This window comes from Oncorhynchus tshawytscha, linkage group LG25 (genome assembly GCF_018296145.1).
Source record: "Oncorhynchus tshawytscha isolate Ot180627B linkage group LG25, Otsh_v2.0, whole genome shotgun sequence".
In the NCBI taxonomy this organism is placed as follows: Eukaryota; Metazoa; Chordata; class Actinopteri; order Salmoniformes; family Salmonidae; genus Oncorhynchus; species Oncorhynchus tshawytscha.
Genome location: NC_056453.1, coordinates 13,781,418 through 13,795,206, shown reverse-complemented (window position 1 = coordinate 13,795,206; position 13,789 = coordinate 13,781,418). Strand labels below are relative to the sequence as shown.

Sequence of the window (13,789 nt, the reverse complement as noted above, 5' to 3'; positions counted from 1 at the left end):
CTCAATTGCTTCATTGTTTGAACGGGTCACCCCTGTATAAATATACTTTTGTAATAAGAGTCACACCACTTTTATAATTTGTGCACCCTATTTAGTCACAAAATGCCATCAAGAATGTTGTACTTGAGCTTTAGACAATGCACAATTTTGCACATACAGTGATCCCAGCTGGATAATACTGCTTAGACAACATAATCATCTCATACATAAAATCCAGATTGAAAAGTCAGGAGTCTTTCACCCTATAAACATTAGATTTTTTATTTCCAAAAGGAACACAGAAAACAGTAAACCATTTCTCACACACAGAGACCTTTCCTTGCAGTAGAAAAAACCATGCTGGTGGTTAGACAGCACGGCTTGTGCCATAGCCCTTTACATTCGGCCGTATTTCCATTTCAGAAACAAAGTAGCTAACAGTGTTCACCAATGTCTGGTAAACACTGAAGCCTCAGTCCCAAGCATAGCCCTCGAACACGGACCTATTTTCCATTCATTTCCCTTTTAAGCACTTCCCTTACTTACTCATACATTCCTTAAATAACATCCCCACTGCCCCTCACTCTCTTCCCCCTTTTTTTACCCATAGGAGACAATTCACATAGCATGGGTCCACGAAACACATTGAAGATAGAACAGCACATTCGTACAGTAGCAGCAAACATTTTGAAGAGCAGGTTAGGAAGAGCACATTGAATGTGTTTGCATGTGAAGAATTTTCACAAATACCATGGAGGTAGGAAAAATGCTAAGTGAAAAAAAGGGAGGTGCTCCATTTTAGGCCTACACCTAATTGATAATATGCTGGGGTATCGTCATGCATATTTACCTGTATTGCTTTTCATTTTTTTCACCTGAAAGTCTTCAATCAAATGGTACCATGGCATTTTGGACAACTTCAATATGAAGTACTTTATGTTGTACCAAATGATTCCACTTTCAACTTCTTATTCTTTCACATGTTAAAGGCATACCATATTTCGGTCAGTGCAAAGTCGTGTGCTCTGGCAACAATGTCTGGCAACATTTGGGTGACTTACTTACATTGTACTGATATTCTGGTGGCTTGCCGTACATCTAACACCAAGGAATAGTTTCAGCTATTATAGGGCAAGTAAAGCTAATTATGTTGATATACTGTAAACTCACCAAAACAGCACTCCATGTACAAAATGCTAAACCTAAATGCTAAAAATATGAATTAAAGTGCAGGCTCCCAAATTTGGAGTGGTCTTTCTGTTTTTGAAAACAGCTTTACTCACTGTGTATACAGGTGGTGAAGTAACGCCATTGTATTACAAACTGCTTATCGGACAATCAAAGTAACATCACAGAGGAAGGCATCTAATGTTACGACAAATCATAATTTAACACATTTCCAAATCTATAAAATGCTTTAGTTCACTGCATAAATTGACTACACTATTATATCTGAGCCTTTAATGCCCTTTGCAATTTGTAATTAATTCTAGGCAATTTAAGTCATAATATTTGTGTGGCTATGATGGCATATTACCACAATGCTTTATGTTGTGTACAGGTACACAATGATTAGGGGGTTAACTGGATGACAACAATAGGTGGTTACAGGATCAAATGGTTGTTTATAGATTTCTGTTTCTTCACATATACCCACAAAACATGAAGAGACAGCACATTCTGAACCTTTCCACTGCAGTGACAAACACAAAGATGTCCATTCTTAGGGCCCCACAATGACTGCAACTGTTGACGCGCGAGTCATCTTAACGGTTCAGATTGTGGTTATATCTTCATTGTTGAGGGGGGATCAGCCGGCACTCTCATATGAACACACAGTTAAATGTTCTGCTATCGCTCAAATGGAATTGATGTTATGAGAGCATCTTGTGGATTTCTCATAAAGGCCCTGTTGTTGCTTCACCAGTATGGGGCCGTGGTCTCTATGCGTCCCCGGCTCTGCCATTCAGGGAAGAATCCACTGGACGTTCTCGGGCTCCCGAACTGGTCAAACTCCATCTCCGGCGTGTTGCCGTCTCTCTTGAACTCAACTGGTGCGGTGATCTGGATGATGGGATTGCTGGTCTGGTCAGCGTCTGTGTCGTTGTGGAGCAACTTGTAGTTCTTCTCATCGTTGTTGTCCCAGTACGTCTGATCCTGGGTAGTGAAGCATATGCAGAACTCTACACGCTCCTGTGAGGGCACAGAACTTGGCAGGTCGATGGTGAAAGCGAAGGTGTCCGTGTCCAAACAACCGTACACATTGTTCAGGTACGTACATGCAACGTCCGTGTGTGTTTCCCATGAGTCAAACGTTATCCGTATGGAAACCAGTTTCTCAAAGCTTACATTCCTCACTTTCACAGTGCCAGTGAGTGACCGTTCCTGGAGCGTGCAGTTCTCCAGACACACTTGGTTCTTCTTAAGCCGGTTCCTGAAGTCAAGATAATCTGCAGCAGGCTGAGGGAAGTCCAGAGTGAAACTTTTCTCTATGGAGACCTTCCGGCCGGTGGTGGCATTGGCCAGGTCCGACAGGTCAAATTGCAGGTCAGACAGTGGGTCCTCCTCAAACTCCTTGAAGACGTGGATGGCCGTTAGGGACATGCCTTTTGAATCGGCAAAGACCACCCGCTTCTTCCCGCTGGCCTTGGGACTCTTCCATCCCAGGCTGGAGGCCTCTGCCTCCTGCTTGGAGCTGATGCACGGCCTCAGTGGTTTGTAGCAGTTGGCCAGGTTTCGCGATTGGCAGTCCTCGTACGTGCTGAAGAAGCTGCGGAGGGGCGGAGAGCTTGCCAGGCAGATCCTCATGGCTACATCTACTGGCATGATAGGACCTGGCATCGGCCTGGTGTCCAACATGTGTAGGACCCTGTTGAAAAAGAAGACCGCACCAAGAGGAGAACGGGGTTCTAGGTGAAACTGTTATATGTTCAGTTGAAACTGAACATAGTCAAGCCCATACAGGATGTGGTCAAAGAAAGTAATAGAACTCATGTCAGAAGTCTGTACACAGGCTATGCTGAGTCAGAGGTAACAGTATTTTAGGCATACTCAAACCACACTTCCGTAGTAATATTGTATACAGAAATGCTGTCATTATTTTGGGGGGATTGATGTAGTTCATTAATTGAAAGAGACCTGTCATCTAAATTAATCCAACACATATGTGTAAAAGTATTCAATATATTTGTTCCTGGAACAGTTTGAAAATCTACACGGATAATAATGCTCAAAATAGTTTATAGCAGGCTATAATAATCGTATGTAGGGAGCTATATTGCATACTTTTACAGTTCAAATAGGCCTAATTATTATCCAGAAAATATTCAGCAATAGCTTACAAAAGTCCAGAAGATAAACAGCTATCCAACTTTCAAATCCTCGCTCACACGATGATAGCTGTGCCACATAGACTATAGGTTATTCGTTTTCATGTAGATCATGGGGGCAGTAGGCTTGAGTATAAATAGGTGACCTTTTATCTAGCTCTATGCAACAATACTGGCCAGTCAATGAAAATGTAATAAAAAGTATCACAGGCATAAGAAAACTGGTCAGTGATTCAATTTATGATATTTCATCCACAGATGTAATCTCACCTGGGATTGAAAAACTATTATATTTAAGAAACTTTTCGTTTTTATTAATTGCGCAGTTCAAAATTCATGCCCCATCCAATGACAGTAGTTTCATCGAAGCGCTTCACATTTGACGCACTGTGAGCTTACCTTGTGCAATTCATTGGAAAGCGTTGAAACAGCCAAAAACCTTAAATGTTGCTGATGAATAAACGGACTAACTTCATAAGAACAGAATTGTGTTATTATTTATTTTGCCATTCCAATGAAGGTTGAGGATCTTGAATGCTGCGTGGCACGCCCACTTCACCTCTGCAGTCCAGCTGTACTGACAATGGCTTAGGCGCTCTCCAGTCTCCATCTGTACATCCAGACGATTCGCATACTGCTTCAAATTAACCCCGGATGATAGCCAATGGTAAAGCCAAACGCCGAGCGCTCGAGCAATCAGCGATCAGCTAGGCGTTGCGCGTCTACCGTCCTACCCGAGGTGCTGAAATGTCTAGTCGGTTCGGGTTACGTTGCAGGATGGGGAGTGGAGGAGAAGATTTAGATTTTGAGTCATAATAGACCTCTACTGGTTGTTTTTATGTTTAGCAACTAAATATGTGCATGTCAATAACAATAATAATAGTTTGTAGTCTATAGGTTATATACATCTATAACATCATATCTCATAGTTTGAAGATAGACCTGAGGCATTTTGTACACACCATTAGCCTATTTGTGAAATTCCAGGTCTAACTAACTCTAGTTGGATCGGAAAATTAGGGGATCATAATCTAAAGATAACTATGCAAAAGTGGGAGCCTGGGTTGGGAGACATTTCTTTGAGATCTCAGGCAGCTGTAGGCTTTGAAGTACCTCCACCCTGACACAGCAAATCTAGTTGAACTTGTCTGAGTATCAGTTCATCATAGGGGTATGAACATCTGCTAGGTGCCATGCTAGCGAGGACAACTTCTGCCCTGAACCGTCCTAGGGAAACTGTTTATATTTGTCTCTGCTGGCTTTAGAGCAGTGCAGATTACCGTAGCTCTTTTTAGCTTGTGAAGGGCTGGAGGAGTGTTCTCACCGCTATCACGAACGTGGTAGACAGAAGAGAGGCCATCGAGAGGGTAGTGAGAGAGGGTGTCAAGTGAAATGTCCAGCATCAGAAGCCTTATTACTCAGACGTGACTGAGATTCTGCTCTTGTCTCTATTGGGAGATAAGGTGCTATACATGACTCTTACATCATTGCAGTAGGAATTTTGAAAGAATTTCCGTTCCATAACTGACTTGAGTTATAACTGTGTAAATGGATGATCTACTTTCACAATATGATGTGTAATATCCCCGAATGTAAAAGCAAATGACTAAAACAATACAATCTAGATATGGTTTATGAAAACTTGGTAAAGGCAAAAAAGTTTCTCACACAGTAGTCTGTCTAAAAACGTTTCTGATTGCAACCTATTTCCTCATAGCAACCATTTGGCTTGAAGCCAAGTACTGTGTGCGCTTCCGGAGCGGTCACGGTCAGGAGTTCTTACACATTCGTTGGTTTTTGCATAACAGGAAGTTAAGTTTAATGACGGTCTGCATATCTGCGGAATGCATGCTCACTGTTATACAGTAACTTCCGGAGCAACTGAAAAACATACCAGTGACACACCGAGATAGTGTAAATGACTCTCGAAATACAGTATCTAAGTAAGATTGAAATTGCAGCAGCAGCCGAAAATAGTCATAATAGTGTGCCTGTTGCTTTCTTGATATCAGGACCAATTGAGGCTTAAGTTTCACATGATTCAATATCCTTTAAAAGTGCACACTTCACCTGCTTTTTCTTCCACCATACTGTCGGTGGAATTTCAAATGAGCCAGCATTATTAATAAGTTTCCTGAGGCAAAACGAACAATACTGTGTGGGAACGCCTTCAGATCCAAATCTTTGTAGTTCCTTATACTTGAGGCACTGGCCCAAGAAAACACTGCAAACTTCTGTTATAGTTATGCTATTAGGCAGTTATTTCTATTTGTAACAAAATCTTTTCTATTCTTGTGTTGGATATTTCCTCTAGCATTTGGATGTGGTTTGAATGATTGACCAAGATACGTAGTTAAAACATTATTTAGGTCAAAATGCTTTCCTGGCTGATATCCCTGCAAGTAGTAGAGTACCCATGTCACAACAATGAATTGTTATGAATTCTGGATTGGTTAGGTCAGATGGTAGGCCTACCTGAAGGATTCACTCTACAGTTTTTAATCTGGCAGTCTGCCTAACAACCCAACTGAGTAGAAAAATACATTGTTTCAGACTTAGAGACATCCAGTGGAAAATGACCAAAATGATTCTTAGGAAGTAGGGACATATTTTTGAAATTCAGCCAAAATGCATACTCGTCCCTTTAAAAAATATCATGGTACAATCCATTCTGTATGGAGCCAACAAACTAGGTGATTGGTCCTTTGTAGAAATGTACCACAACTTTTGATAAGTATAGTCTACTGAGCTATTTGTGGGTATCTTTTTGAATGTGGCTTATTTGGTTCATATACCCTATCAACCAATAAACAGATGATTCACACTACCATATGAAATGACATCATATAACATGGAGTCTTGCCACATTTAAGTACTCTCCCAACAGCCTATAGGGGGTGCTGATATGAATAGAGGGCCAGAAACAGGGGCCTGGCAGCTACTGAGAAGTATTTTTAGCACACCAAGTTCAGATGCGTTTGCCTTGTCCTCACCAGACTGTAGTTACATAAGTCATTGGCGATAGAAGTAACTTCATATCCTCAATTTTATTAGTTTTTTTGTGTTGAAAATGGAACCCTTCAACCGAAGAACTACAGTACCCGTCAAAGGTTTGGACACACCTACTCATTCCAGGGTTTTACTTGATTTTCTAAAACGATGTTCTACATTGTAATACATATGGAATCATGTAGTAACCAAACAACTGTTCAAAAAAATCTAAATAAATTTGAGATTCTTCAAAGTATCCACCCTTTATGCCTCAATGACAGCTTTACACAATCTTGGTATTTTTGTTCACTACATGATTCCATATGACATTTCATAGTTTTGATGTCTTCACTGTTATTCTACAATGTAGAAAATAGTAAAAATAAAGAAAAACCCCTGAATGAGTAGGTGTGTCCTAACTTTTGACTGGTACTATATATATATTTCCATTTTGGAAAATGTTGGTGATATGGTATATTTCTAGTTGTATAGTCAATATGAACAGTCCAGAGTCATGATATTATATACAGTCTATAAATAGACAACATTACAATACATTTCTATCTCAGGGAATTTACAACAAGATACAAAATAGTAATCAGAAAATTAAAAAAGCACATACAGTATATGGCTCTTTGGTTGAAGGGTTGAATCATCCTTCTTAAATATTTATCATAGAGAACACATGATTCATTTCATGTGCAGGTTTTGGGATGGCACAACTGGCTATCTGATCTGTGATAAATCGGGACACTGCTCAGTTGTCCAGACCACATGAAGTGGAGCCAATACACCAGATTTACACAGAAAATTCAAGGTCAAACTCACTTTAAAAAAAAATGAATTGTGAAAACTGGTGGTAAGCCATTGGACAGATACAAGAGGTGAGATATATGACAAGAGCAGGCCCAGCATACCATGAAACTAGCATAGACATATATTATATTAATTAGACAGTATGGGATAATAACTTGATAATAATATTGCATCAAATTCTTTCCCATATTATTTTCCTCCTGAAGTATAAACCATTTTTGAGCATTTTCTGTATGGTTGTATAGGTGGTATGAATATAACAGGCCTGCTGCTGTAAAAATGTGACAATAAGCACTATCCAGTGGCAAATTAAGAAGAGAAGACTGCAGTGGAGAGACAATTGGATGATCACATTCTTCCTCATAATAATGAAATTATATATTTTTAAGTAAGTGTGACCTTTATTTCATAGAGAAATCGATTTCCAGTCAGTGCATAATGCTTCAGAAGTGGTTTCATTACAAAAAGGAGTCACAACCAGAGGCGATGCTAGGCACAGCAGCACGACTGGATTTTAAGCATCTCATTACGTGATGGGTGAAAATACCTCGTTTTTTAAAATAACCGTTCTCCTGGCAGCATTATGTTAGCAGCACGATCGCTGATTTATTTTATTCTCCAATTAAGAGTCCCCCTACAAAGACATGATAGAATTTGGAAACACCGATTATTTTTAAACTCTCATTCTGTACAATTTTTCACAGCATTGCAACTGCCTTAAAAAAAGGATGATATGACATACTTTTTAATGTTGTATTATTTATACCAGCTTTTCTTTTGAAAGTTTACACCAATACTGGAATGTTGAAAGCTATTGTGTAGGGTAAAGAAATACAGTTCTAATAAAATACAATATGTGTAATTGGAATTACTCAATAAAGTCTAAAAAAATAAATGTCTCTATTGTGCTGGGCAACGGGTGTAATACAGTGTGCTGGTGACTCCTTACTCCGCCCACTCTATGCACTGCAATGCAATACACTGCACATGAATTAAATATTGGTTTATATATTTTTTAAAACTGTTATTTGTGCAGATGTAAACGTGGGATTGGAATACTCAGTAGGGTCTGTTGAACCTACAGTGAAGGATTTCCTGCTGATTTTGTACGTTTGCCCACTAACAAAGAAATTATCCGTCTATAATTTTAATGTTAGGTTTATTTGAACAGTGAGAGACAGAATAACAACAAAAAAATCCAGAAAAAACATGTCAAAAATGTTATAAATTGATTTGCATTTTAATGAGGGAAATAAGTATTTGACCCCTCTGCAAAACATGACTTAGTACTTGGTGGCAAAACCCTTGTTGGCGATCAGAGGTCAGACATTTCTTGTAGTTGGCCACCAGGTTTGCACACATCTCAGGAGGGATTTTGTCCCACTCCTCTTTGCAGATCTTCTCCAAGTCATTAAGGTTTTGAGGCTGATGTTTGGCAACTCGAACCTTCAGCTCCCTCCACAGACTTCCTATGGGATTAAGGTCTGAAGACTGGCTAGGCCACTCCAGGACCTTAATGTGCTTCTTCTTGAGCCACTCCATTGTTGCCTTGGCCATGTGTTTTGGGTTATTGTCATGCTGGAATACCCATCCACGACCCATTTTCAATGCCCTGGCTGAGGGAAGGAGGTTCTCACCCAAGATTTGATGGTACATGGCCCCATCCATCGTCCCTTTGATGTGGTGAAGTTGTGTATATATGGTGTTATTTCTTGGGGGACTGAGTTCTACATATCCAGCAGCACTTTTTAGTCCACCCATTCCAGTGGTTCCAATACAAAAGACTGTAGACCTATAAATTACATATTGATTTTTATAAAAACAACTCCATGTGCAAAGGTAAAAGTGGCATTGGGAGTACTCAGTAGGGTACGTAGAATCTATTTAGGGTGTCATTTCACGGGGCACAGAATAATACAGAGTGTTGCTGGCCTTTTACTCCACCCATTACATTGGCAACAATAGAAAAAACTGTGCCCCATGAAGACCCTACTGAGTACTCCCAACACCACTCTTACATCGGCACAAATAATCATTTTTTCTTAATCTATAAGCCAATATGTAATGCATATACAGTGCATTCGGAAAGTATTCAGACCCTCTTCACTTTTCCACATTTTTGTTACATTACAGTATTATTCTAAAATGTTTTTTCCCCCCTCATCAATCTACACACATTACCTCATAACGACAAAGCAAAAACAAGTTTTTAGACATTTTTGCACATTAATTAAAAAATTGCATTTGGCAGCGATTACAGCCTCGAGTCTTCTTGGGTGTGACCCTACAAGCTTGGCAAAACTGTATTTGGGGAGTTGTAGTGGACATTTATGTGTCCTCTGTGTCTCTGCAAATGCGTTACTACTAGTTACTAGCTGTTGTAACCTGATTATTGTGTTAGGATGTTCTGTGACTTTGCAAGCCACTTTTGCGTAATTACTTTGCAAATTGTTAGTTCAGCACAAGACGACCCACCTCTCCCTTCAAAACCAAGGCAGCACTGAAGATGAGAGATTTGTTTTTACATGGCTAGCAGCAGACAAGCCTTCTTTTGTTATTTAAAAAAGTTAAGGACTCAAAATGTAATCAGCAAAGAAAAATAAGGCAGATATTCACTAATTTATTGCCTCTTGGACAAAGGAGTATTGATTCGTTTTACTGAAGGACCAGTCTGTTTGCACTCTCTGTTGTAAAACTGTTGTTTGTCGGACATGAAGTGTACGGAATTATTTTGAAAGAAGACATGACAAAAACTTCAAGCATGGGGAGGACAAGGCTGAAGGAATCAAGAGGGCTGCGTCCTGATATCAAAAGCAAATCAGTGTGTTTACAAATCAACATGCAGTCAAAAATCAAGCTACAGAGGGGAGCTACAAAGTCGCACAGTGCATTGCTAAACATGGAAAATATCAAGGTGTCACGACTTCCGCCGAAGTTGGTCCCTCTCCTTGTTCGGGCGGCAGTCGACGTCACTAGTTTTCTAGCTGCCACCGATCCACTTTTCATTTCCATTTGTTTTGTCTTCATTGTACACACCTGGTTTCCATTCCCATAATTATATGTTCCTTATTTAACCCCCTGTTTCCCCCATGGTTTTGTGCGTGTTTGTTTATTGTAAGTTGGTCTCATTTGTGAGCTTGATTATTTTCCTTCTTGGAATATATTTGTTGTTTTGAGTAAAGTTACGTTTATTACTCATCTCTGTGTCCTGTACCTGACTCCACCTTACCTGCTACACCTAGATGCCTTACACAAGAAGTCTTTCCTCAGAAGTTCGCAGGCTGTATTTGAAGGATTGCCTAACAAATGTAACAGTATAATGTAACGGCGTTCTTCTATCTCCTCCTCTGATGAAGAGGTAGAACAAGGATCGGACCAAAATGCAGCGTGATGATGATTCATAATATAATTTTAATGAAGGAAAAAACAATACAAGCGGAAACTACAAAATAATGAAAAGTGAAAACCGAAACAGCCCTATCTGGTGCAAACACATAGACAGGAACAATCACCCACAAAATACACAGTGAAACCCAGGCTACCTAAACATGGTTCCCAATCAGAGACAACGAGAATCACCTGACTCTGATTGAGAACCGCCTCAGGCAGCCACGCCTATGCTAGACACACCCCTAATCAGCCACAATCCCAATGCCTACAAAAAAAAACAATACGACAACACAATAAACCCATGTCACACCCTGGCCTGAACAAATAATTAAAGAAAACACAAAATACTAAGACCAAGGCGTGACATATAACTTTAGTCCGTCCCCTCGCCGGGCTCGAACCAGGGACCCTCTGCACACATAGACAACTGACAGCCACGAAGCATCGTTACCCATCGCTCCACAAAAGCCACGGCTCTTGCAGAGCAAGGGTAACCACTACTTCAAGGTCTCAGAGCAAGTGACATCACCGATTGAAACGCTATTAGCGCGCACCACCGCTAACCAGTTCACATCGGTTACACTCACCCCCCTTTTGACCTCCTCCTTCTCCGCAGCAACCAGTGATCAGGGTCAACAGCATCAATGTGGCAGTATAACTTTAGTCCGTCCCCTCGCCGGGCTCGAACCAGGGACTCTCTGCACACATAGACAACTGACACCCATGAAGCATCGTTACCCATCGCTCCACAAAAGCCACAGCCCTTGCAGAGCAAGGGGAACCACTACTTCAAGGTCTCAGAGCAAGTGACGTCACCGAGTGAAACGCTATTAGCGCACACCACTGCTAACTAGCTAGCCATTTCACATCGGGTACACTAAGACAATCATTTCAAAGATAAAAGTTATGCCTGTGTCTGCCAGAACTGTTGAAAGGTGCGTTAGGATGATTGACAATGTAAACGAGCAGCAAACTGTAGTGTTTAACGTGTGGCTCTTGATGAGAGTGTAGATGGGAATGACATTCCATGTCTGGAAGTTGTTGCAAGATACTGTGACTCAAAGCAGGTACGTGAAGAGCTGCTTTGTCTCAAACCCATGCATGGTACTACTAAAGGAGAAGATGTAACAAAAGCCTTCACAGATCATTTTGTAGAGAGAGGTGTTGATTATTGAAAACCTATTACCTATTACAACTGACGGTGTCCCCCCCCTCCCTATGGTGGGGAAACATAAAGGATTCTTTATATACTTTCGGTAGGAATAGGTTCTTTCTTTGGTATCGTTTGAGTAGTAACCCAGAAAGGGGCACAAAAGGTTGCTGTTGATGAAAACCACTTCCCATCCTCCTCCCAGGCCACCCAGTCAAGACCATGTGTCAAAAGGAGGGATGGTGTATCTTGTAAATACATATTTGAGTACTGTAGGATTTACTGTGTTTGCTGAAATCTTTTGTAGGAAATGTGTGATCTGTATGACTAATAATGTTGGACACTGCATTTCAGTATCCCCCGCGTCCCATCCCAGGCCAGGGGGCCCCTTTGAGCACTTGATGATGGACTTCATTGAGTTGACCCCTTATGAGGGGCACAATCATTGTTTGGTGATTGTTGAAATATTTTCAACATGGACTGAAGCTTTTCCTTGAAGAAGAGCTACAGCAGCAGCTGTGGAAAAGGCTATTCTGACAGAAATCCCACAAAGTGACTGATCTCTCCAATTGAGGTGCTGACAGGGCGACCTAACATGCTGTAATGGTTTTCCTCCTCTTCTGAGGAGGAGTAGGAAGGATCGGACCAATGCGCAGCGTGGTAAGTGTTGATGTTATATTTATTAGAACAGAAACACTAAACAAAATAACAAATAGAGTGAAACGAAAACGAAACAGTCCTGTAAGGTGCAGCAACACAAAACAGAAAACAACTACCCACAACCCATAGTGGGAAAACAGGCTGCCTAAGTATGGTTCTCAATCAGAGACAACGATTGACAGCTGCCTCTGATTGGGAACCATACCAGGCCAAAACCAGAAATACAAAACCTAGAACAAAACATAGAATGCCCACCCCAACTCACACCCTGACCAAACTAAAATAGAGACATAAAAAAGGAACTAAGGTCAGGACGTGACACATGCCATTTCCTCAAAACAGGTTGACGTTGCAGGGAATGGAAGAAGACATGGTAGCATACTGTGTCTCACTTAACAACGTTCTTAAGACTCTCGTCCAACGGGTGAAGGCTTCTCTGCCCAACCTATCAGGAGGAACTGAACATTGTCTGCGCCCTGGAGAGTTTTTGGGGGTAAAAGGCTACAGAAGAAAGAGCTGGAAGGATCCTCATTGGAGAGGACCATATCAGGTTTTGCTGACCACCCCGACTGCGGTAAAGGTAACTGAGAGGGACACCTGGATTCCCGTCTCGCACTGCAGACAAATTCCTGCCCCTGAGGAGGATGGAGGGAGTCCCATCCTTTAGGCTGTGTGGCCTGCCTGTATGGATCTGCACCAATGTGTTGATTGGAACAGTTAGTTGCCCTCCTGTGGGTGACCGTTCAGGTGAAGATGAAAGTCCTGAGCCAAAGGGACCACCGCAGACCCAGAGTAGTGGTCCAGAAGGAGAAGTCAGCCAACGGAAAAGAGAAGTAAAAGGTCAAGATGAGGGAGAGAGTCTGTTCCTCTCTCCAGCTGGAATGGTGACAAATGGCATCTCATATAAGACATCTTGTTGGGTATGTGGGTTGGGTCCTGTGGGAGTAGGTAATGGTCTCCCATATGTAGGGATTCCCTTGGGGGTGAACTTTACTATTCAACTGTCTTCAATACTGTCATTGGCCAATTCCCCCCCAAAGAATCTTGACCCCATGACTTATTTTGCGATATACAATGTTACTGTCAGCCTTGTAAATCCTAGACAAACAATTGCAGTGACTCACCCATCCCTATAGTAGGATCCCTGGTAGCCCCCTAGTGTATTAGAGGAAATGGAAGTAACCATTTGTGTGAAAATGTTTGTAACTGTACTATGTTGGTTAATGGTAGCAATAACTGCCCTCTTGTTGTACGTGATTCTGTACTACAAGCACCAGTAAATGTGAGTTATACAATTTCTGTCTACAATAAGTATATCACACTAAAAGGAGTTTACCTTTACTAAAAGGAGTTTACATCCATTGGGGATGGATGTGTACTGTTGGGGTTGGTGGTGCCAGCCATGAGAGTACTTGGAAACACTGAAAGAGAATTGAGGGTTCGGTTGAGGGTTCTGAAAAAAATGGGAAATGCT

The 13,789-nt window shown here is 41.2% G+C and overlaps 1 protein-coding gene across 1 annotated transcript; it reads right to left on the bottom strand.

Annotated features, from left to right (window-relative positions):
• Positions 1-240: 240 nt before the first annotated feature.
• Positions 241-4,038, bottom strand: LOC112224261 (protein phosphatase 1 regulatory subunit 3C-B). The gene is made up of 2 exons (XM_024387710.2): positions 3,708-4,038; positions 241-2,848 (listed from the first exon to the last, which is right to left on the bottom strand). Exons 1-2 carry the CDS (start codon positions 3,719-3,721, stop codon positions 1,900-1,902), a joined length of 963 nt encoding a protein of 320 aa, XP_024243478.1. The 5' UTR covers positions 3,722-4,038; the 3' UTR covers positions 241-1,899.
• Between the last annotated feature and the right edge of the window lie 9,751 nt (positions 4,039-13,789).